This window comes from Carassius auratus, chromosome 31 (assembly GCF_003368295.1).
Source record: "Carassius auratus strain Wakin chromosome 31, ASM336829v1, whole genome shotgun sequence".
NCBI lineage: Eukaryota > Metazoa > Chordata > Actinopteri > Cypriniformes > Cyprinidae > Carassius > Carassius auratus.
Window position 1 is genome coordinate 26198092 of NC_039273.1, and position 26149 is coordinate 26224240.

Below are 26149 nucleotides of genomic sequence, written 5' to 3' on the forward strand. Positions count from 1 at the left end.
TTGTTTTAATAGTGCTTTATGCTTATTACACACACACGGGCGCGCGCGCGCAAACACACACACACACACACAAAACGAATTACAAATAATTGTGATATTGATATATCATAATATAAATTAATAAAATATGTTAATATAGTATTATATTTTGTAGCTAAGATTTATTATTAAAATAGAAAATATGATTGCTGTTTTATATAAATATCCAATAAAAATGTAAATATTTAAAATATAATTCACATAGTTTGTAATACTATTTGAAATTACTCTATTTTTAGTATTTAATTACAATTACAAAAATGTTAATGGAATATTCGATCCATAAATTATATTATTTAATGTAAATAATATGCAATTGTGTTAGCCAGTATTAGGTATATTTGCATATGGTCACACCACCAGATATTTTTTATGCTAGAAAACCCAGGACGTACTTTCTAAATACATGTGTTCTATCAGAAATATTAACACAAAACACATGTGCAGCGGATAAACATGGAGAGAAAGAAGGCGCGATCCCGCGTTTCATCTTCCCTGCGCATTGATTGACGTGCACTGTGAGAAATGTGGAGGCGGGGCTACGCGGTCCCTGCGTCCAATCAGAGTGTGTGGGCGGGGGCAAATCATCGCAGAGTCTCTGAGCTCTGAGAGCGCTACAATGTAACAAAAGCAGCGGGATGAAACAGTGAAATAACGCGCGAGTGTAAGAAGCACTGCCTTCACGCGGGACCTGATTAAGGACAGCACACACACACTCACCGGTGAGTTTAGTGGTCAAAGGGCTGATAGTGGCTCGAGCTGTGAGTGAGTGAGCTCAAGAGGACTGTGCTTACAAATTGGAGAGAGACTGCCAGAGGAATCTCCGCCGCAGCTGGACAGGAGCGAGACCGGAGGACCGGAGCGGGCCGACATGGACGAGCAGCCGCGCCTGATGCACGCTCATGCGGCCGTGGGGATGAGCGGACACCCGGGCCTGTCCCAGCACATACCGGACAACACCGGAGCCACCGACGGAGACGGAAGGAAGCAGGACATTGGAGACATTTTACACCAGATCATGACCATCACTGACCAGAGTCTGGACGAGGCGCAGGCCAGGTGAGCTGTCACTCATCACCCCCGAAGATCTGGAATATTAATGATGACTTTCATCTTCAAAACGCCGTTGACATTTGATTAATCAGAGTATAAAATAAGATACACTTTTTACAAACAATATTTATTAAATTAATTAATTAAAAAAACATGCTAATAAAAAAAAAACATATAATGCATTTGCACTTTTTTATACAGTGCAATATATATGTATGTATTAATTGCTTAAATATAGAAATGAAAAATAATGTGTATAACAATGAAAGTTGGTAAATTTCTATATATTAGTAAATAATATATACTTTATGTTTACACATATTTAAATAAATATATAATTTACTTGACCAACACTATAAGAAAAACTTTAAGTAAGCTAATTAAAGATTTGTCAAATTATGATAAATAACAAACACTACTACAGTTATTGTAAAAACTCTAATTCTTAATAAATTAATATGAGATCTCTTTCTAGAATCTACTGTATCAACTTTAGGTTTTTTTATGTCAGTTGGCGTCTCATTCACTTTTTACTTATCAAGTGGTTTTGTAAAAATAATTATATTTTAGTAACAGTAACTGCAGCAAGTAACTGAGGGATTTTAGCAGAAAAAAAAACAGTCAATATATGTAATTTAGTTGTTTGATATATGTATGATAATTGGATATTAGCAAATATTTACATGCAGATTAGGAGCTATTGACTAAATAGGCATCCAGAAATGGACTGATAACAGTCGCTGTTGTGGTGTGTAGTGAAAGACATCAGTGTATTTTTCTGACATGCAGTGCTCATTTTTTGTCAATAGAAGTGAACAGATGCCAAGATAGAATTTGACACAGCTGTGAGTCTCGTATCACACGTCTGAGCGTGTCTCTTTATGAATATTACTCTGAACAATTCCGTTTTTAATTCAGTTAACTCAAACATATTTGATCGTTTTGTGTATTTTTTTCCCCTGTGTATTTTAGAGATATTTGCAAATACAGTGTTATGATTTGTGTTCATTAATATTTTAAAAATAGAATCACTCCATTACTGCATTAGTATTGTCCAGGAGTATTATTATTATTCTAATACTGAATTATTACATACTATTGTTAACTGTTTGAATCCATTCATTAATTATTTTTGCATATGGATGTGTTCAATAAAAATCTTAAAAATATTGCAATACATGCAAAGATACAAAAACGATAAATTATTGAAATACTGCTAGTTAATAATAGAATTTGGTTAACATGTATACTGTATGCATGCAAAATATGATAAAGAGAGGCTAGCATGGGTTTGCTCAGGTCAGTGTGTGCTTTTCATTTCACCACGACCACTGTACGTTCAGGCAACAGACAGATAAAGAAGACTTTGCTAGTGGAGTGAAATCTGGTCTGTTCAGACGCTCACCGCGGCCTTGTGTTGTGTTTCAGAAAACATGCTCTCAACTGCCACAGAATGAAGCCAGCGCTCTTCAACGTCCTGTGTGAAGTCAAAGAAAAAACAGGCAAGCCACGCTCTGCTTTAAAAAATACACCAAGCTTTGTTTTGTTTGTTTTTTGTTTTTTTAAACACTGGATATTTGTTGGAGATCAAGAGCATTTGTTTTTCAGTGTCTGGTCGAAAGCAAATTGTTGTCGTTTAATGGTTAGCACATGCCATGACATTTTTAGTTAAGTAAATCCTCTCATAAAAAAAACATCTAATTGGAAACAGTGTTGTGTTGTAGTTGCATGCTGTTTTTCTGCATCGTTCATTGGATGTTCAATAGCGTGGATTTCAGTCGGTAAATGTGGGTTTGTGAGGAAATGAAGGGAAACGTCTATAGAAGTTCAGCTTCTTCGACCTCTGACTCCTAAATCATCTTTACTACTCTTGCGCTGTGTTGGGCTTGTTTTTGTGCAAAACTCCAGCTACGTTCTGGTTAGGAAAGAGCAGGATTAAATTACAAGCTGCCATAAGTTGCTTAGTTGAAATGTTTATTTAGTTGTGTTTGGCTACAGCGATGAATGAACATTGTGTTTGTGCATTTTTTTGGAGGGAAACCTCGTTTCACTTTGTGGAGCCGTTGCAATGATTAAAAACGTTGTGCATGTCAGAGTAGATGCGGAGAAAGAGGTCAAAGGTGACGTTTGTGGTCCGGTGTGTTTTTCTCCAGCCGAGAGAGGATGGATGTGTGCTGGTGAGATACTGAGACGCTATCGCTCGGCGGTTTGATGTGGAAAGGGTTCCAGCGTGTTTCACAGTCATTAGTGCATGAAATAAAAAGGACTAGATGGAGGATAAAGCAGATTTCTCTATCATTATCTCTCTGACTGCTCTGTTCCAGCTGTGAAGCCGTGGGTGGTTCTCATCTCTGTTTATTCTGTCTCCGTCTCCTCCGCCGTGATGGTTGGCGATGAGCTTTTCATTGAGTTGGAGCTGTGAGCAGAGCGGGGGGCTTCTGCGGCCTGCTATGCGTCCGAGAGGGGAGTGACGCAGTTATGTGTGGAGTTTTACTCCCTGCCGTTTCTTTTTCTGTTTCGTGAGTTCATGCAGAGTTCGAGCGTGGAGCGACGTGGACGTATCCCAGACTGCTCTGCTCTTCTTTGCCCTTTTTCCGCAAAAATATGAAGCGACCGTCAGCTCTGAAAGACAGGTCGTAAAGACACGGAGTGAGGTTTGTTTGTTAGAAAGTGTACGCCCCGTTCCTTGGATGTTTATCATATTCAGGAAACTTCTTTGTAGGAATTATACGTAGATGGATTCAAAGACTTCTACGTTGGTCGAGTCTAAAAGTGTTTCCGATTTTGAATGTTTGTGTTTATCATTCTTCAGTCACTCAGTGTTTTAAGAGGCAAATCCGCAGACACACCGAGTTGTACGGCTGTTAACTTTATTTGTTTTGAAATCCTGCAGGAATCGAAATCGCTCGTGTTTATTCTGTTTGGCGTCTGAGGAGATGCCGGTGCAGGAGTGATGTTTGGCCGAGTGTGTGTTTAACACGATGGAGGACTGGAAAGCTAGTTTGCTAAGAGTTATTGCTGAAAACAGATCTGCGGAATTTCCAAATCAACCTCTTTTACTAAAATTGCAATCAAATAGAATCGCCTTAAAATTTTCTTTTGAGCATGTTTGTAAATACTTTATAAAATTGAAACATAAATTTATAAACTGGAAAATAAGTAATAGGTGTGTTTCTTTTAATACTTTTTAGTAAACGCATACCCTTTATTCTATCATAAATTCTATTATGATTCTAGTAAACGGAGCTGGTAGTATTATGTACTCACCAAAGGCATTTATTTAGCATTTTTTCAGCATTTCTGTTTAAAACAAGGAAACTCTTTATTCTCATTTCAAGGAACCGTGCATCAAACAATTTAAAGATGCATGTTCATAAATTTCCACGCAACAACTAATTTAGCTATTTGTATATAAAAAAATAATAAGGTTAAGGTAACAATGTAAAATTACAAGTGAGTAAGATCTGATTGTGTTTGGTAAGTGGAAAGTATTTCATATATTTTCGCAGTTGAAATGTCCATCAAGATCACATTGAGTCCTGTCAGTGAGTCTATAGTGTGTTTTTACAGTTCCTCCCATCTGCAGGGGAGGACGCGGCCCTGGGTCACCACACGACCTTTTGACCCCGCTGTGTTTTTACTGGGATATAAAGGAACGATAGACGCAGAGGGAAATCTAAACAGCCGAAGTGTTCTTCTACTTGCAGAAGGTCCAAACGTCTGAGACATAGCCGTATTTTAATGGTGCTCTTCTCTATTCGCTTTCATTCCAGTCATATTTTCTTTCTTGTCTGAAGAATGTGTCTGTGTGAAGCTTGTGTGTGTTGCATATAGGTGGATTTTATAGTCTTTGTGTCTTCTTTCTATGGTATGTGTTGTGGTTTAGACACATTGTTCAGAATCACTGTAAGAATGATGATAAACACAAACCGCACATTTTATATTAATGCAGAAGTTTGCACACAGTTAGATCAATGGAATTATTTTTATGCAGATTACTAATATTAATGCATTAAACAATTTATAAAACATTTGGTGTTTTTTATAATCTTTTTATTTTTTAGTGCATTATCTTGACTGTGTTTTTATGGTCTACTGTGGTAAAATTGCTGTAATGCATGGACTCTTATGGCTTGCTATTTTTCAAGCTATATTTATCCATCAGATAGAGTACGAAAAATACAGTTGTCTCATTTTTGCTTTTTTTTAAATCATGCATATAATTCGAATGGCTTTAGTTAGATTTTTAGCATTGCGTTTTTTTAAATGCACTACATTCATGCAGTTTTAAAAATACTTTTTTAATGTAATCAGTTATGAGTTTTAAAACAGGTTCTAAACAGAAATAGAGCAATACACGTGTTTTTAAACGCTGATGAAAAAATGGCAGTGTCTTGTCTGAGCGTCTGTGATCTTCGAAGCGTGCAGCACAGAATCGTGTTAGAAAGAACTTGGCACCAAATGGCTTTCCAGAAATACACTCTCAGACAATTCCAGCCAGTTCAGTTGGCTCACACGGACCTGATACCACGCAAACTCTGGTGTCATTAGTCTTCACGGGGAAATAACCCAGCCAGCACTTGAAAGGAGCCGTGCAAATACATCTTTTTTTCCCCTCTTTGGTTTCGTCTCAGTGTTTCTGACACATGGAGACTCGTCTCTCTGGAAGCGGAAGTCTTGGATCTCTTGGAACTTCAGAATGATGTCAAAGCATCTAATTGCTGAATGTCAGATTTTGTTCTGTGACACCACCTTGAACCTCCAGCGTTGACAAAGGCACCGTAGCGGCGCTCTGCCGTTGAGGAGTACGAGGGTTTGAGCGCCTGTCAGAGATTTTACATTGCATTCGAATAGTCGTTAACTTCAGAAAGCTCCTAATGGAAGCTGTTTATGCACTCAGTGGCTTGTGTGTTGTTGTTGTTGTTGTTTTTTGTTTATTCCATTCTGGATGGATTTTTCTTTGAAATCAAATTTTTTTCACATTGACTGTTGATTTTTTTTTTTCTTCATCATAAACAAGTTGGATCCAAAGAACTGAGTGGGTAATTTGGATTTTGAGTGATATTTTCTCTGAGTACAAATAGTTATTAACTTCAGACACCCCGGTTAAGGACTTTATTGTTCTAGGATTTTATTTTATTTTATTTTTGTATTTTTTTTATATGTTTATAAAGCAATGCATTCTTGTCTTAAGTGCGAATAGCTAGATAATATTATTTATTTTTATTTTTTATAATATTTATTTTTTAGAATATTACATTATTAGTTTTTTTATAATAAGCAAAATTATTTAAAAAAAAAACTAAATAACAGAAACTGTATGATTGTTTTAAAATTTAAAATTTCTATAATAAATTAGTTTTCCTTTTTTTTGCGACTGATAAAGTTTTGACACTGCATTTTATTTTTATAATAATTATTATTATTTTATTTTATTTTTTCAGTATTTTAGTTTTAACATTTCTATAATAAACAAGCTCTTTAAATGTTGTTTTTGCAAAGCTTTCACTGGCTTTGTAAAAACTGAAATGTAAAAATGAAGAGCTCATTTAGTTATTGGTTTTAACACTGTGTGATGTTTTTTTTATTGCTACCATCTGTAAGCATATGATGACAATTATAAAACTCAATCTTCTAAACGTCTGTCAAACCTCACAAATCTTGCCTTGCAGTGTTTTCTCTCTGTGCAAACCTCAACAAAAGGCTAGTTTTCTCGTGGCTTGTGTTTAAACGGTGTAAGGTTTAGCTCCTGGGGGTTGGGTGATGTAATGTTATTTTTTGATGGGTGAGAATGAGGTGAGCAGAGGGCAGGGCGGGAATATTTGACAGCGTTGAAACGAGCCAGAGATATGATTACTGCGAGCGAGCGCGTTCAGTTCTCTGGGTCCTGTGGGAAGCTCGACTCCTTACGGCTTCTCATGCTGAACACACCAGTGCACACAGTATACACTTCTATAGCTCATTACAGACGGAATAAATCATCTACGGCAGCTCGACAGACGATTTAAGAGTGTGTGGCGTTAACAATGACATGCTTGATGTCACCAAATGGATTCAAGAGGGCGTCTGTTATGGTGATATTAAAAACAGCCAACTTTGGTGGATATTTGTGCATTAAGCCACGTCATAAATATAATTATTTTCAAGTGTCTTAAAATTACTTACAGTTACGTAATCGTTCAAAGACCACTCATGTTATTTTGCATGCTTAAGATGCGTTTTTCTCCCCCATTATTTTAATATTATTTTACTATAACATTTTAATACCATTCATATTTGTAAGAAAGCAACCCGATTTGACATTTGAGGCTTAATATTATAGAAAAGAACTAAAGTATTTTTCCCGTTAGTGTTTTCAGCTTGTTTATTTTCATGTAAAAAAATGGCATGCAGTTGCATCAAACAATAGAAATAAACATCATTCAAGGTAAATTGTGATAATCGCAATTACAATTTGAAGTGAATAATCACAATTATGATTGGCTGCAGTACACTGTGCACAGTATGAACATTTTCTTCACTTAACATCGAATATTACCTGCTACAATCGACAATTTGCACTGAGCAACTGCTTCCAAAAATGCATTGTTTTTTTGTTGTTTTTGTTTCCAAATTATTATTTTTTTTAAATGGAAAATATTAAATCATCCGTGATTCTAACATCTTTTTTGATTCATAATTTAAATACACTGCCAAAAGTTATACTTGAAATAATAAAAGTTCTAAATAATCCTGTTTTATTTCCAAGACAAGAATTCAGCTACTATTTAAAATGATTTTAATTAATTAATGCCCACTTTTTCCACTTACTACATATTTATATATATATTTTTTTATAATAAATCTAGTATACTGTGTGCGCACGCGTACGTGTGTGTGTGTGTGTGTGTGTGTGTATATATATATATATATATATATATATATATATATATATATATATATATATATATATATATATATATATATATATATATATATATATATATATATATTAGTATACTATGTAAGCCTATGCATACTATGTAAAACATTTTAATGCAATAATTAAAAAAAAATATTTCTTCCATAAAATAAATAAAAAAATAGAAAAGGTAATTGCAACTTTTAATCTTACAATTGTTCGTTTATATTTCACAATTCTGATTTTTCTTGTCAGAATAGCATTTTTACATCTTGCAGTTATTTACCAAATAAACAATAAAGGCAGCTGCAAGTTTATAAAGTTTATATCTGATCATTTGGAATTAATTGTAAGATATAACTTGCAATTGTGAGAAAAAAAAGACACATGCATATGCTTTGAAATAAGCAAGAAAATATGTGCAATTGTTTTCTGCTTCCTTTTACAAGTTTATTTTTTATGCACGATGGTTATTGCAATTTATCATTCGCGTTTATCATTGCTTTTCCAGATCACACTCGATTAGGCCTCGACTCCACATTCACCCCTGTTGAATAACACAAGTGTGTAGCATTCAGTGGATCGGTGCTTCCCTCAGGTTTCCGATCAGGTGTGTGTGATTCCTGAAAACAAAGAAAGCAGGTCATTTTCTCTGGAAATCATTTGTTGTGCGTGCATCGATTCTCTCTGCGTCACTGACACACGGCCGACCTGGTCTCAGTGCTAATGCATGCTGCTTTGTCTTTCATTCTCTGTGTGTTTTTTCTTAAACCTGCTGATGCAGCATCTCCGCCGAGCGCAGACGAGCAGGATATGAGAATCACATCTGTTGGACCGGCTCATCATCCTTCAAGCGGAAACGCTAAAGCCTAATCCAGCTCATAATAGATGCGCACACATGCTGACTGGCAGCACACGGCCGGCGTGGCGTTTTCTGGAACGGCTCCGGCAGGCTTTTGCAGAAATGAGATTAGGAGAGCACGCAACAGCAGTTACGGAGAGATCTGTCATCGTTTTCTCTGAGTATACACTGGAGCACAATCACATTACCTTATGAATTATGCAAATTGTCAGTGGCCTAATTGAGATGTGTTAATCATATTAAGAAGCTTAATAGCTGGAATTCAACTGTGATGCTATTTGGTAATTAAGCACGACGGCGAGTTTGGGCTGCTGTTGATTGAGCTGCGTGTGGAAGATGATGTTGGAGTGTTTATACATCTGTCTGTCTGGCATTAGAGGAATTATAGCTTGACTTTTTTTAGCCTTGACAATATTCAGTATGTAATTAATTGAAACGGTGACTCGGAAATGATTCAGACTTACTAACTCTGATGCGGTTTTCACTACTGACGTTTAAATGAGACACTATTGAGACATTCTCAGAGATATAAGTTGCAAAATTTGTCTGATAATGATGTCTTTAGGACATAAAAAGCATGATTAATAAGTTAATTGCCTTGCAAGTGATTGCGCAATTGCATAATTTGATATATCACATGCAAAATCTGGTTTGAGTGGAGATCTGGTTCAGAAAATATTTTTGAGTCAAATTATTTTAATGAAATTTGGTTTCATTTGAAATGTCTGTGTCTTTAAAACAGTTGAACGCAGTTCTATTCCAAGGAACCAAAATCATTAAAACAATTCAATTCCTAATAACTTAATACAGTCAAAACGAATTTCAAACTACCGTATCAAAAATCCACTTTTTTGTAAGAAATGAATACCTTTATTCAGAAAGGATGCAAGAAATTAATTAAGTGAACTGTTTTCAACATTGATGATAACCAGAAATGTTTCTTGAGCACCAAATCAGTATATTATTCTGATTTCTGAAGATCATGTGACACTGAAGACTGGAGGAATGATACTGAAAATACAGCGGAGCATCACAGAAATAAATTACATTTGACTATATATTTAAATAGAAAACTGTTGTTTTATATTGTAATAATATTTCAAAATTTTACTTTTTTTTTTTTTAATCAAATAAATGCAGCATTGGTGAGCAAAAAAGACTCAACATAAAACATAAAAAAACAACAACAACCTTAAAGATCCTCTTAATAGCAAATGTATTGTCTACCACAGAGACAAAACCATTATAAAATAGCCGATTCACCAGGGTAACAAAACCTCACAAACTGCCTCCGAATCGTTCTTTTGTCAATTACTCCGATGCGGTTTTCACTACTGACGTTTAAATGAGACACTATTAAGACATTCTCATAGATATAAGTTGCAAAATTTGTCTGATAATGATGTCTTTAGGACATAAAAAAAGCATGATTAATAAGTTAATTGCCTTGCAAGTGATCATGCAATTGCATAATTTGATATATCACATGCAAAATCTGGTTTGAGTTGAGATTTGGTTCAGAAAATATTTTTGAGTCAAATTATTTTCATGAAATTTGGTTTCATTTGAAATGTCTGTATCTTTAAAACAGTTGAACGCAATTCTATTCTAAGGAACCAAAATCATTAAAACAATTCAATTCAACTTATAACCTAATACAGCCAAAAATCCACTTTTTTTTTAAAGAAATTAATACCTTTATTCAGAAAGGATGCAAGAAATTAATTAAGTTAACTGTTTTCAGCATTGATAATAATCAGAAATGTTTTTCTTGAGCAGCAAATCAGTATATTATTCTGATTTCTGAAGATCATGTGACACTGAAGACTGGAGGAATGATGCTGAAAATACAGCGGAGCATCACAGAAATAAATTACATTTGACTATATATTTAAATAGAAAACTGTTGTTTTAAATTGTAATAATATTTCAAAATTTTTAATGCAGCATTGGTGAGCAAAAAGACTCAACATAAAACATAAAAAAACAACAACAACCTTAAAGATCCTCTTAATAGCAAATGTATTTTCTACCACAGAGACAAAACCATTATAAAATAGCCGATTCTCCAGAGTAACAAAACCTCACAAACTGCCTCCGAATCGTTCTTTTGTCAGTAGATTGTATCTTGTGCTCGAGCGGGTTAGATGTGAATGAAGGAGATGGCGCTCAGTGCATTAGACACAGACGCTGTGGAGATTTGATCTGTCCGTTTCTTTGTGTCGCTCGTCGTAAAGCTGGTAGGTGGAGACACGCTCGGCCCTCCGTTACTGCCAGCTTTCTTCATATGTTACGACTTTAATCAAATCTGAAAATTTGTAATGTGCATTAAAGTGAACGTGAAGTGCTTCTTCCAAGCGCTGTTGCCATACCAACCCCGGAGGAGTCGTCTGTCTTTAATGCGCGGTTGGGAATCTCATTTCATCCCCCTCGCCGTCACCGGCTCGACTAGAGCCCTCTCTCCACGTACTGGAAATGACACAAATTAATATACACTCCTTAAACTAGAGCAAGATTTATGGCTGCCTTTCGCTGCAGTTTAGTCCCACTGTCAGTTGCCGGGTGTTCCTTGGACAAAATCAACACTAATCAACATTTATCCCACTTTTGCCCCGGGCTCTCAGGATGCAGGGATCCGCACCCCCCCCGCCACGCTTTTCACCTCTCATACATCACTCGCTCTCTACATCCACACATCTTCCCAGCACGCTGCATTACAGACGTGATAGATTTATGTTTTTATTTGCATCTGATCACATCACGTCTCTTTTGTGTGCATGTCCTTCTGTGATATCATGCTTAGAAATCACAAGTTTGGGCTCTGGAAGATTCGTTAAAAAATGTTTTTAAGTCTCTTCTGCTCACCAGGACTGCATTTATTTGATCAAAAATACAGTAAAATTTTGAAATATTATTTCAATTTAAAATAACTGTTTTCTATGGAAATATATATTAAAATGTAATTTATTTCTGTGATGCACATCTGTATTTTCTGCATCATTCCTCCAGTCTTCAGTGTCACATGATCTTCAGAAATCTTTACTGCTCAAGAAACATTTCTGATTATCATCAGTGTTGAAAACCGTTCTATTTTATTCAGCAAGGATGCATTAATTTGTTCATTTATAATGTTACAAAATATTTTTCACAAAGAGGTTTCCACAAAAATATGAAGCAGCACAATGTTTTCAACATCGATAATAATCAGCAGCAAATCAGGATCATGTGACTGGAGGAATGAGGCTGAAAATTCAGATTTACATCACAGGAATAAATTACATTTTTACAGATACTAAAATAGTAAAACTGTAATAATATTTCACATTTTTTACCGTTTTTATTGTACTTCTGATCAGCCTCAGTGAACAGAAGAGACTTCAAAAACAATCAAATATCTTACCAACCCCAAACTTTTGAACAGAAGTGTATACTGGAGAAAAGCCAATATCTCTCTCTCTCTCTCTCTTTCTCTCTATCTCTCTCGTCCTGTATGAATAGCCTGGCTATGCAAATCGCTCATAATTAGTCATGCTAATATATGGCAGTAATAAGCCACTGTCTGTCGTTATGTCTGCCAGTCTTCCCTTTGTGTCCAGCGAAAAATGTGTCTTTAAAATACCGCTTTCCGCTTAGACACATCTCATAAAAACTATCAGTAATTGCCTCATTTATGCACATTTCACTGTGTTTTAGATGCAAAATGAACATGATTTGATATTATGGAGTAATACATTTTTGATGGTTTGTACATGTAATAAATCTGTGGACACTTGCAACAATTAGCACACTAGTTGATTGTGAAAGTGTACGGTCTTTTTAAAACCGTCCCCTCGATGCAGTGCTCGTGGCACGGAAATGTTTTTTTAAGGAAGCATGTGGAGCCTTGTGCCCCCTGAAAGGAAACAAATGTTTGGGAGAAGCAGAGAGCGGCGGTTTTGGCTGCTTTCCCAGCACAGACGCAAGTGCCATCACGGGCTCCGGAAGACTGAAGTTCCTCCTGCACACGCAAGAACCGGCCGCAGTTTCCAGCAGAACTGCGTGCAGTGTTGTTTAATGCTTGAAGTCCATAACTCATCTCCCCTTGCTTACGTACATCACCGTGAGCTGGTTTCTATCAGATGGAGCTGTGAAGTGCTTTAGAAAGCAGCAGTTATGCTCAGTTAAATCCTGGAGTTTGGAAGAAGGCGTCATCTTTTTCTAGCTGGATCAGCACTTGAAGTCCTGCGATCTCTGTGCTGTCAGGGATGTAAAAGATGAGACCGGTGCTTGTCTTTCGAGTGGTCAACTGAGGACAGTGTGTTTGTGTTATATTAAACTACAGCCTTTGATCAGCAGTTGTGAAACTCTTCTAAGGATTCCTTCAAATCTGTTTTCAGGATACAAGATGTTCTTGTTTTTTTTTTTTTTTTTTTTTTAAGTAATCCAAGTCAGTTTAGTTGTGTTGTGTGCCGAGTGTTTTCTCTTTCTTTCTTTCTTTGGTGTTTTCTGACTGGTGTCCCAGAACACAGGCATGAGTCATGTGGATTGAGATGTGTGCTGCTCTTCTCTGCTCCGTCATGCTTCATTTCCCACATCCAACATCGCCAAATTCAACTCAAACACAATCCTGCTTTATGACTGATGCATTTGTGATTTCACTCGCCTAATGTAAATTTAAGACAGATTTTTGGGCATCAACAAAACACTTTCCATTAACTAGTTCAAGCTCTGAGCGTGCATTCACACTAGAGCTGTTTTTTGTGAGAGTTCAGTTCGATTAGGCGGTGTGGGAATATTTTTTTTCTGAATGTGCATCAGTGAATCGCACATTAGAACCTGGATGTTATTTATGAAGACATGCATAGAATGATCCTAAATGTAAGCATACAACAGTTTCTGAATTGTTCCTATATATATATATATATATAAACATTTTTATTTTTACTTATTTTAGTACTTCAAGTTAAACAGAAAGAAAATGTGAAATGTTGCATTGTGAATTAGCCAAAATTATTTATTTGTAATTTTTTTTTAAATTAATTTGTTTTGTTTCAAGTAACTAAATGTTAGGGTAGGTTTTTTTTAGTAGCAATAAGCTTTATTAAAATTACTCTTCATAAACCACAGTTCATCTCAATAGTTTATTCATGTTTTTCTTATCAGGAAATCATTATTGCAATTAATGAATTAGTTAAATCAGTTGAGTTTAAGTGTTTCTGATTGGTGCATTTAATAATCTAAATGCATATTTTTCTATACTTATTTGTAATCAATGTTGGATTGTTTTATTAACTGATATATGAGTACAAAAGTTTGTACATATGTTCTTGAGTTGGTTTTATGCATATTTTCACGCCAGTTAATGCTTTTAAAAATCCCATTTTTCACTCACTTCTGATGTCGGATGAAATCCATGGAATTGAGGTTAATGCAATCGTACATGGGTTTTGTTATATGTTATGTAGTCCGTGACCTCAGTTGCTTGATTGGTGTGAACTTCTGTATAGTCCACAATTGCTATGGAAGGAATCCTGACTAACTTGCAGAGGTGTATTGCCATTGTAAATGTGTTTCATTGAAATTTGCATCAGACGGTGAGTGTTAGGTGGTCCATTGACATGATGTCTGAGGCTGAGACGAGATCAAACCCAGCAATCAAACCAACTGTGAGATCAGCAGTTGGCCATAACTTAAAACACGTGCATTTTCTTCCAGTGATCAGTAGAGTGCTTGCATTGTAAGAGTAGCATGCAGTGCTCTTAATGAAAATGCCAGTCAGCGTTGTCATTATCTGCTCGTGCTCTGACTGAATTCATCAGACTGCTGATGGGTTTTCTCCTGTTTACTTCTTGTGGCGTTGATCACCTCCAACTTCATCTCCTAGCAAGATAAAGGCTGGAGGTTAACGTAACCTTGATAAAACGCTCATCGCTTGCATTCAATTCATCTTCCACCATCATGGAGTATGAAAATGAAGCCGTCGGGAGAGAAGCAATACGGAGCAGTCAAATGGGCCATTTCAGATGTTTTGTGTAGCACACCGACTACGAAATCTCTCTCGTATTGCCTGTGCAGTCCATTTTCTGCCGCTTTCGGTCGCCTCTTATCTCCTTTCCTCTCGTTACCCATCTCTCCTCTGCTCCGAAGCCACCTCACTTCATCCCCCCCCCCCTCTTATTTTCTATTCACAACCCAGCCAGCAACACAAATTAGGAATATACAGCCTGGTGTCAAAACGAGCGCTCATAAAATATTTACAGCTTGTAGGAAATTTTACATGGCAACATTCTTTTTCATTTTCAGGTCTGTCAGCACAAGCTGTGGTGCAGCTATTTGTGCATCTATTTTAATGCTGCATATTTGGAGCCATTTTCCCACGCCATCTTTTTTATATCTTCTCGGAGTCAAAGGTAGAGCATTTTAAAGACCTCCATTAATCCAAATGGCAGCGATTTCAACATTTTGTACTGGATGTCTTGTTTAGCCAGACTTTATGCCAATTGTCAATAGCCACTTTGCAGTTTATTGCCTCTTTTGAGGTTTGTTACTGCCATAGTAAAATGCAAAAATGCACATTAAGCATGCATGATGGGAGTGGATGCTTGCAATGCATTGGCCAGGCAACAGTTTTTTAGCAGTTTGGGAAACTGTATATATGACTTTGTTTGCTTTTGGATGGATAAACCTCGGCACCTTGATTCATGGCAATTAGCCAAAGCCATTCAATCAGACTGGAGCTTTGTCATAATAAAACATGTATATTTTTGCATGCAGTATGCATGGGAAGATCTGTGAGTAGCCTGTGCTTTTTCCCTACAAAACTCCCATTTAGTGATTGTATAAATGTGCTGTATATACATGTCTCAATCACTACGGCCGTTGTGGGATGATCACACAATTATGAATGCAGGCCAAACCAAGTCGTTCGACTCGTTCCAGACTTCTTTTTTTTTCTTCGCAAAAGGAGAAATTCAGAAGATTGTGTAATTAGCTTTTTCCCCCCCATGTAAGTACAATGCATGTTCAAAAAGACCATTAAATATCATTCAAATGAATCTGTATGACTTTATACTCTATTCCAGGTGTTTTGAGGTCATTAACTTTGTGTAATTATCATTTACTTTGATGATCTTCTTTTTAGTGAGCTGTTGCAACCACATCATTGAGCCAGTAAGTTAGTTACTCATGAAACAGATAAGTGAATGAATCACTCGTGAACCTGGTTAACTTTCACATTGAAAAGATTTGACTCAAAAGAATGATTCGCTCACAAATCAGACCTGTTAGTTCTCATGACTCATGAGTGCTTTCCACAACACAGCTGTTGTTTGACTTGGAATATTCAGTTCTTGTTAATTATATTTGCATGGAAATTAATGACATTTTGATTACGTTTTACATTTTTAAATAATAATAAAACAATGTATATTCATATGCAGTGCCAGTCAAAAGTTATCAGCGTATTGATTTCTGACCCTAAAGACTAGAGTAATGATGCAGCAATCAATTAAATTTTAAAAGATATTTAAATTGTAATGCTATTTAACAATATTAGTCGTTTTATTGTATTTTTAATCAAATAAATGCATCCTTAATTCAAAACCTTATATAAATATCTTATAGTCTGGTAGTGTATAGTGTTCATATTTATTTAAAATCACACTTAAAATGTCTACTTTTGTTTATCACGGAAGAAAGTCATATGGATTTGAAACGACATGAGGCTGAATTAACCATGACTGCAAATTGTCATTTCTGGGTGAACTGTCACATGCATTGCATCTAAATTACGACCTGTTTAACACATCAGTCTGGTCTGATTTATCTTCTGGTCATCTTTATCTACATGCTTCATGACGCCTCTCTGAGTACGTCTGTCCAGGTGGGCGGGGATGAACCCTGAACCTGCCTTTTCATGGGATGCCGCCAATAAAAACGAGATGTCAATCATCCTGCGCTGCTGTGGTGTGTTGGAGCCTGTCCGGCTGTCCTTCAGTCCCTCGAACCGTCGCTCAACACCCCACCATCCAGCCTCTCAACACCAGCCACAGAATCTCAATGATGTTCTTAAGAAGTCACATTCCCTTTGATAGGATGTGAATTACGGCCGTCCTTAAGTAGGTGTTGAGGAGCGCCGTGCTGGCGGTACTTTTTTTAATCAGCTCTGACACGTTTCATTGTTATTCTTGTCCACTGACATGTCTCATTGTTTTGATTGGAGCTCCGCTGCTGGTTTTGCAACAGACGGGTGAAACTGAAAGAGCATCAAGTGGAAAAAGTCTGTGATCTCTGGTCAGAAACATGAAGAGAAGAATGTTTAATTAGAGCTAAACCTGCACATTCATTGTGTGCTGGATCATAAGTATAAGAACAAAAAATAACAGTACAATATACTGTTTTGTTATGTTTATGACAAACATTACAATAATATTGATTGATTCTGAAGTTGTTAAGACCGCACAATGAACTATAATTTTGTTTGAGAATGAAGGTATAAATGTTTTGATGACAAAACTTGTAGCACAGCTGGACCAGATGATAATTTGAAGCATGTTTGTGGACAATAAACTGATTTACATTTACTTTATTTTTAATGCAAATTTTGGTGTATTGCATAGAAATGGTTTGGAAATTGTAAGTGATTTTGGTTGTTTTTTTATTTCTAAAAAAAAAGACTATGATGATTAATTAAAACTTATCCTTTCACCTTTTAATTGACACACCCCCTACACGGAAAGCCATTTTTGATTGGCTGAAAAGGGAGGGCCATCTCTTGTGATTTGCATACATAAAAGTTTCACGGTATTATCGCATACAAATCTTAATGCTTTGGACTGTGTTGTATGATCGGTTCAAACATGTAATCAATATATGCTTTCAAGCAATACATTTCTTAAATTACAGTAGAATTGCTAGATTGACTTTTCCAGTAAATCCATCATATCTGCTGTTCACACAAGCAACAGCTATTAAAAAGTAATACTAATAATTATATATATATATATATATATATATATATATATATATATATATATATATATATATATATATATAGATAGTTGCCAATGCATTTCTAATTTACATTCAGTTTACCTTGATGTACTAAAATAACTAAAACTGAAATAATTCTTAATAAAAAATTTTGTCGAAATATACAAAAAGAAAACTAATAAAAATGACAAAAACACACAACAAAATAAAAAAGCTCAGAGCCATCTAGCTCATGTTTACACAGAATAAACAATTCAAAACAATGCAGCGGAACACAAAAATGATTTTCTGGTGTTTCTCAAAAGCCCTAATTACCTTGGTTTTATAATGAACCGAATACAGTTTATATCGTAAACGTGATCTTCTTGAATGCAATACATTCTTGAGATGTCATACTGGAGTGTGTTTATTCTGATCTGCTGAACCGGTCGAGTTAATGAACAGAATCGTCTTCCTTCTATCACAAACTCCCCAAACACACGGGTAGCGGCGCGCTAATGATGCAGCCCGGCTCAGATAGCTGTCAGGACACCGTGATTAATTAAATCCCAAACTAGGCCAATTTGTCACTTTCTGTGGCGTGGTCGGATAAAGAGACTCGTGCTGCCATCTCTTCACTCTTCCATACGTTACTCCTTCAATGCACGGGCGGGAGATTTTTCGCGACGTCTTAATTGCCGCACTGGAAGGTCTCGGCTAATGTGAAATTCCTTTTAAAACACGTGGAGTCGTCGAAGCAGCCAAGCCAAACACGCGCTCAATTGCTTGACCTACACTTAGGGGTGACTTTTTGCCAATGTGAATTTTTTCATGGTAAACCAAACTCTTGATTTATTAGGAATGTGAAAGAGACGGTAGGAGATATTCTTCTAAATGTCAGCGGCGGTGCTGTTGGGGATTTGTTTGATCTCATGTAGTCGCTCTCTGACTCTCTGTTAAATCTGTCAGCAGTCAGTCCCAAACGATCGTCTGTATGCAAACGGCCCACGTCATCCAGCGGGTCTCGACGAAGAAAGACAGGTGTCTACTGTACACATCCGTCAAGCCCCTACCCAACTCACGTTTTAGTGCAGATGACTGTCAAGACGGTTCCTTCAGCGTCTGAGGATTTGAGGTCATCTCGTCTGCCGACCCTCACAAGGTGTGTCAGGCAGCTCAGCGCTCCGTCGCATCACCGCGCCGGTCAGATTGAGGGTTTGAGGGATGTTGTCTTGTTGACAGTCGACTGCTGACGCAGCAGAGATGATCTGCTTCCATCCAACATCTTGACAGAGGAAAAGCAGAGGAGAAATTCCAGTACAGACCAACACCAAGTGTGCAAAATGCAGCAGACATTTCAGCAGAACTCAATATTGCATGGGAAAACATATTTCTAAGATCACAAACATCTGGGATAAATGAGATGGAAAAAAATGCATGTTCATTTACATTACAGTTTGTTAATGTTCTATACAATGTTCATGCATCGTGAGTGTAACGAAACCGCGCTACTCATTTGAACCGAACTCAAGCTACTACTGTCAAATGTGCATTTCTGAGACCCAAAAATTGTAATATTATTGATATTGCAGCCTGCACTGAAACTGTGCTGAAGATACACACCGTCAAAGACAGGCAACACAAAGCTGCTTTATGATTTGACACAGTATCACTCATTAAAAAAATCTAGAAACTAAGAAATCATTTTAGAGATACTTATTTTGTTAAGGAAAAATTACTGTAAGAGTGTAAAGAATTCAAATAATGTGAAGTGTTGATTTAAATATCACACATTAAATGGAAAAAATAAATATAGTTGATTATGCTCTTTTGAAATGTTACTATATGCACGTTAAGTTCACGATGAAAAGGAAGTAGTGACAGGTCTTTTCTTCTATACTGTGTCGAGTTGAAAAATGTTGGTTTGCGACTCAGTTCAGTCCATTTGTTGTTGATTATTTTTCGAGATGTGGGTGTTTCACTTAAAATGCTCAAAAAGGAGTAAATGATTGGAGTCTGGCACACGTCACCAGAAGATGTGCTGTGATTATTTAGATTTAAACCTAAAGAGGTAAATAAATAAATGAAGCATGCACAGACGAGCCTATGACATGCATTTACAGAATAGTCAGGGTGAACTTTCATTTCATGCCAACGTAAACATGAGCTGTATTGCAGCAATCTTTGAATGAATGAATTCACAGATGCTCTTTTATTTATTGAATTTTTTCAGTAGAAACACGTTTTAGATCTATTACGCAGAATTCTCAAGATTCTCTGAATTTGTTTCTTCGTGCATGTAAACAGAAGAGAAATGTCTAAATGAAGTTTAACCTGTCACTTTCTGGGCATTTCGGGTCTTGACTCTCCCGCTGTTCAGACTGGCAGTATCTGACAGGCTTCCTCACAGAGGTGACACGAGCCGGCGGGGGCCAAATGACTAATGCAGAGCCGCATGGAGATCGCAGCGCAGCCAACACACACATTTCCATTTCCTGAATGCATGTTCTTTCCTTGCCATTTCAACTGATCTGTAGTGAAGCTGACAAAGATGGCTGTGTGTGTTTAATATATTCCAGCATGCACACTAACAGCGCGGCCCGAGCGCTGCTCTCACGTTAATGATTTAATTGCAGATGAGAATGTAGATGTTGTTGCTGCCAATGACGTATGGTGATGGATTTTTCTTGAATTCATCGTGGTGTTATTCAGGGTTCATCTTACATTGTGCTATGATTAGATTTTATCTCACAGACATGGTATATATCACAATATAGTAAGTTTTAAAGAAAATGAATGAATAATAAAAAAGATTATTAATATATAATCACTGGAAAGGTACATCTATCTATATAACTGTCTGTCTGGCTATACACATGTATGTGATTATTAACATTATTAAAATCAAAACTTAAAGCACCGTGAACTAACATGAACATGAACATTTTATAAACTAACAATAACAAAGGTTAATAAATGTTGTGTTAATATTTGTCATTGTTAGTTGATGCTAGTTAAAGCATTAAATAATGTTAACAAATGAGACCTCATTGTAAAGTGTTATCATTGTTTAAAAATATGACTCTATAGTTTTATTGATTTTTATTAATTCGTTTTAGTTTACTTTATTTTGAGTTATTTTAGTACTTCAGGTAAAACTAAATGAAACAAAGTTTGTCTTTTAGATTTAGGTTACCATTTATTTTGTTTCAGATAATATTTGTATTTTTTTTAATTTATGTTGTTTCTTTAAGTTCACGATAATTACCCGTCTTTTTTTCACAATTGTGAGTTCTGATTGGATGAGCCAGTTTTGGCTCCGCCCCCAAAAGCTGCTTCTTTCTTGACTTGTATGGCACACTTCTCCATGTTTATCCGTCAGTCTGTCGTGTAAACAGCCAAAAGTTATCCTGCCCACTGAGAGCTGTGCAAACACTAGTTTACCGCGGTAAAACCGCTACAGCAAGTCAGCTTCCCACCCTTACGTTTCCACCCGCAGCCCTTTTCACTTTCACAGGTCATAATAACATGCAGCTCAGAATCACGCCGAGGGTCCCGGAGACGTCTGGTGTGATCTTTTGAGGGCTGGAGGTCTTCAGACCCTGCGCTCTCTGTCCCTTTAGCCCGAAGCTTCAGTGCTGACAGCGCTCATGTTTATTTCATCCTGTGTCTGGGCTGTCTCGTTTTTCTCCAGCCTCCGATGTCATTAACGGCGGGAGAGAGGACCCTGCAGTGGCACGGCTAATGAATTCCACTGCGGCTCCTCTCTCCTCACCTCGTTACCCCGGCTCAGGGTGTCAAATTAAAACTGCTGGAGAAAAGAGCGAGTGTGTGTGTGTGTGTGTGTGTGTGTGGGTGGGTGGGCGAGCAGTCATTGTGGCTTCAACATTGTGGTCAATAATCAACAGCGTGTGGTTGCAGGGCTGGAAACTGTGGTGGTGTTTGAGGAATGAGTCAGGCTGATGGTCGTATAGTGGGCTGAAGATGTTGATTGTGGCACAAAATTAATGAGTTCCTGGCTGAGATGGATTTAGAGACGTTTACTGAGGGTGCTGATGCTGTGCTAGACTTGGTTAGCTGTTCCCGGCTGCGTCTCATTACACTCTCTCGTCCCCTAGATAGGGTGTTGCGTCAACTATGGACATATTTGGCCCTGTAAAGTTGTAGAAAAAAAAAAGTCAAACTGACAAATTGATTTAAATGGACCACTGACAATGTCTCAAATCACCTTTCATTCTGTGAAGGAATTAATTACAGTATATCTGAGGCCATCCTTAAAAATATTCTTGTTTGCTGTAACCCGACCGACCTTATAAATTTATGACCGACTCAAATTGTTATTTTATTTTGCTTTTAGTCCGACCGACTTGCCGTTTGTACAATTGCGTTACGACCGTTTTTTTACTCTTCAAACAACCAATACAAAACCAATGAAATTATATGAATTATATTTTAGTAGGTATTGTAAATATATACATTTCCTAGGCCTACATACAAACGAAGGCTACGTTCTTTCTTTAAAAACCTCGTGACGTCATCTGTGTTTACACTATTGGTTAACGGATGTCACACTGTGGCCTGTGCATTCGCTTCGTCTCCTCTCATTCATTGTCAGAGTCAACGGTTTGCGCTTGGTAATGATGGCTGCGGCTGCAGTAAACACAATGTTCGCGGTCACTGTTCAAAGTCATACGGGTTCGGGCACCATAATGCATCTAAAACATTCATTAAAACAGCTCGACACCGCTTTAACTTGGCACGAAGTTCTGGAAAAACTGTGCCCAGATCTTTCCCCATCCCTTCTCCCGTCTCATCTAAAACCGTGACTGTGTCGACTGTCACTTTATGTTCGAAAATCTACTGCACGAATCAACCAACACATGTTTCGAAAACGAAAATAGGAATTTGATTTTAACGACCCTCTCTCGAAGTGCGTTTTTTTTGGAACACGAGTCACACAGCAGCTGCAGCTTCGGACACAAATGCATAACAGCAAATAATACATCTGCACAGTGTTTCTCTTTTTACAACAGAAATGTGAATTCTGCCGGTATTCAAACCATCTCATGCATACAGATACAGATTCGGGCTAGAATCGCATATGCGATTTGTTGTTGTTGAGATTTTTAATCGTAAACACAGTCATGTTGAAGCCTGCAGTAAATATTTTGAGTTATGGCAGTCCACTCTGCTTATTGTGTGTCGAGAATGTTGCACTCCTGTTTGTCATTGTGCCAGTAACCTCACGCCAATAAATCATCGGAAATATTGGTCTTTACCAATATATTGAATCTTTACATTCCTCCTGCCTGTTTCTTTGGATTTACCTATATTTGGTGTTATTTGCTGTATAAAATGCATCTATACATGCAAAATCGATTTTACAGTCGATTCAATGAACACTTGTCTCTCAAATCAAACAGGATTTTTTTTCACAAATGTGTCAACCCAAGAAAGCAAAGTAAACGGTCTCTCATTTGTAGGTTGCATTGACACCTAGAGGTGGATGCAAGTAAAACAGTATAACAGTACCTCATTTTTTTTCTTCTCACCTGAAATTCATGCAATAAACATGTTTTTGACAAAGATTTAAATTTGTTTGTGGTCTATATAGCCTGCATCAAAATGAGGTTTGCAATGATGCGCTTGAAGGCACGGGTTGAAGACCCAGTCAGTGACATCACGATATGCTCATTTGTTTAAATTCACACCTACGTAATCACCATCACCAAAATTGTACTTTTTTTACATTGAAACTTGGAAAAAAATATATAAACCTACCTACCGACCCTTTTTTAATTTTTTTTTTACTGTTACTGCAAACCAAAATATTTTTAAGGATGGCCTGAAGTGACCCCAACTAAGCAAGCCAGAGGCGACAGAGGCAAGGAACCGAAACTCCATCGGTGACAGAATGTAGTAAAAAACCTTGGGAGAAACCAGGCTCAGTTGGGGGCCAGTTCTCCTCTGACCAGACGAAACCAGTCGTTCAATTCCAGGCTGCAGAAAAGTCAGATTGTGCAGAAGAATCATCTGTTTCCTGTGGTCTTGTCCTGATGGCCGTCTGAGACAAGGTCTTTACAGGGGATCACTAGAAATCATACTTTAGAGCCAGAGAACAGATGAAGATACATTCAAGATAAAATTAGCTTCTCAAATTAATCACAATATCATAAATGTCAAAAGCTGTGTATTTAAAGATTGCATTCTGGATTAAAAGAGTTTCACTGTTGATGATAAAACTAGAGATAGTGATTAAGGTCATTTGTCTGTTTTTGATGGAATAGTTAGCGATTAGCGTGGCTTGCTAATTGTGCTGATTTAGTTGTCATGAAGGAAGCGTGACGGATGTGGACGTGTTATTGAGTTGTACTGTGACTAGGGCTTCTTTTCCATCTTTTAGACATTTCAGTTCTGCTTTCACTGCTGAAATAAACAGTTGGTTTGTTGGTTTAGATGCTCAAACATTTGGAGACGAATACCCAAAACTGCTCTGTAACCGTGAAGCCAGTTATAAGACCAGCAAACCATCTTAAGCTAGTTCAAGATGTGCAGAAGAACAAGCAGTGTTTTGACAGTGTGTTCCCATTCAGGTTATCTCACAATCACAGGACAATCTGTAAGGATAGAGCTCAATATAAAACCTTGCATTTATTTTTTTATGATGATTTCATTGTTTGGATGCAGTTAAATGGATGTGGTGTGTGTTTTGTTCATGTGTGTGTGTCTGTAGAAATCAAGCAGAAATGGCCCCTGTATCTCTTTCTCTCTTTCTCTGACAGCACTGGCAGATGGGAAATGGTGTCAATCAATTCATCAGAGCTGTGTGTCTCTTTTGGGAGTGTGTGGTGTGTTTGTGTGTGTGTGTTGTGTGTGTGTGTGTGTGTGTGTGTGTGTGTGTGTGTTCAGGGACATTGTGGATCTAGAGAGATTCCTGTCTGCTAATGTAGACTCAGCACAGAATCCTTACTACACACTGAATACTGAACAGTGTGCTATTTTTCAAAGATGGTATTTGAAGCAGAGCACATTATTTAAATGATTTAAAAGTCATTTTTAATTCAGTGTTTTAGCTTCTACTTTAAAATGGTAAACATTCAGTTTTAAAATAAAACAATGTTTGATTGCACATAGCCTGCATAAATGCATGCACAGTATTTGCTTTCATTGCCTTTGAAATTGAACCTCATTTGGAGAACAACATTGGGCAGGATGTGGAAAAACTATTTTGTAAATAATGAGTTATTATATTATATTATAAACAAAATTATATACATTATATGTAAATTATTTTAAATAATCATATAAGTGTAGATATTATCAACATATTATTTTTTTTGAGGATTATTTGAATAGTTCAAAAGAAAATATAATATACAGTATACACATAAATTGCACACTAGGAAACATTTGGAAAACCATTTTTATAAATAATTGATTTTTTTTCATTATTAAATGTATTATTTTTAATAATCAATTAATAATCATCAGATTAATTGATTATCAAAATAATCATTAGTTGCAGCCCTAGAGTCAACAAACTTTCATAATTTAATTGGGATCATTTGTCACTGCATATATAAGGTCGCTTTGCATTGTGGGACAGCGCTGTGTGACACATGCTGTGGATGTTTTGTCACAGGTACTCCATACATATAGTAAATGTGCATACAATGCACGGTTCGCAAGCATTGCTATTCTTAAACAATTCAACCAACCACCATACTGCATCCTGCCCTTGTCTGTCCAAAGACATGAATGTGCAGCGTCATTTAATGATATGCAAAAAATCTCAAATGCTCTGCATTTGCATATTAAGAGAGATTTGCTGGTTAGGAAGCATGATATATTTTAATTAAGGATTAATTGAAAAGTAATGGGAGTGTGACTCTGAATTCAGCAGTGGAGGCTGCTGTTCACTCATCAGTGGAATATGAAGTGCTGTGAAGAGCGGAGGTCCTCACGGGGTCTTCACAAAACAAACGGCCCTTCTTCATGCATGCAATCGCCAAAAAGCACATCAGGAGTGGCCTTCATTTGGCCATTGAAACACCCTCTCTCTGTCCCTCTCTCTCTCTCTCTCTCTCTCTCTCTCTGGTGTGCCGGAGCGGCTCAGAAGCACTGAGACATGGAACACTAGTTGTGTTGGCAATTATGGTAATGTGATGCTATTAGGCCATGATTCCGTATGAGTGATCTGGGAGAGGGAGGCCCCGGCGGTGCAGACCATAACAGAGCGTGTGCTTCTCCTTGATACTGCTCCAGCAACATCATTTGCATAATGAACCCTCCCAGTAACGAGGGGTGTGGCCTGAACTGGCTGCTAACATAATAGTTTTCTTATT

The 26149-nt window shown here is 37.0% G+C and overlaps 1 protein-coding gene across 2 annotated transcripts in view; it reads left to right on the top strand.

Moving 5' to 3' along the window:
• The first annotated feature begins 623 nt into the window (after positions 1-623).
• LOC113050992 (pre-B-cell leukemia transcription factor 1-like) overlaps positions 624-26149 on the top strand; it is a 70633-nt gene continuing 45107 nt past the window's right edge. Inside the window, exons 1-2 of one of the 2 annotated variants that reach the window (XM_026214532.1) lie at positions 624-1098; positions 2521-2594. In XM_026214532.1, coding sequence (XP_026070317.1) covers positions 911-1098; positions 2521-2594 — 262 coding nt within the window. In that variant the 5' untranslated portion in view covers positions 624-910. The remainder of the gene's footprint in view (positions 1099-2520; positions 2595-26149) is intronic. The other variant, XM_026214533.1, reaches the window with a different exon arrangement.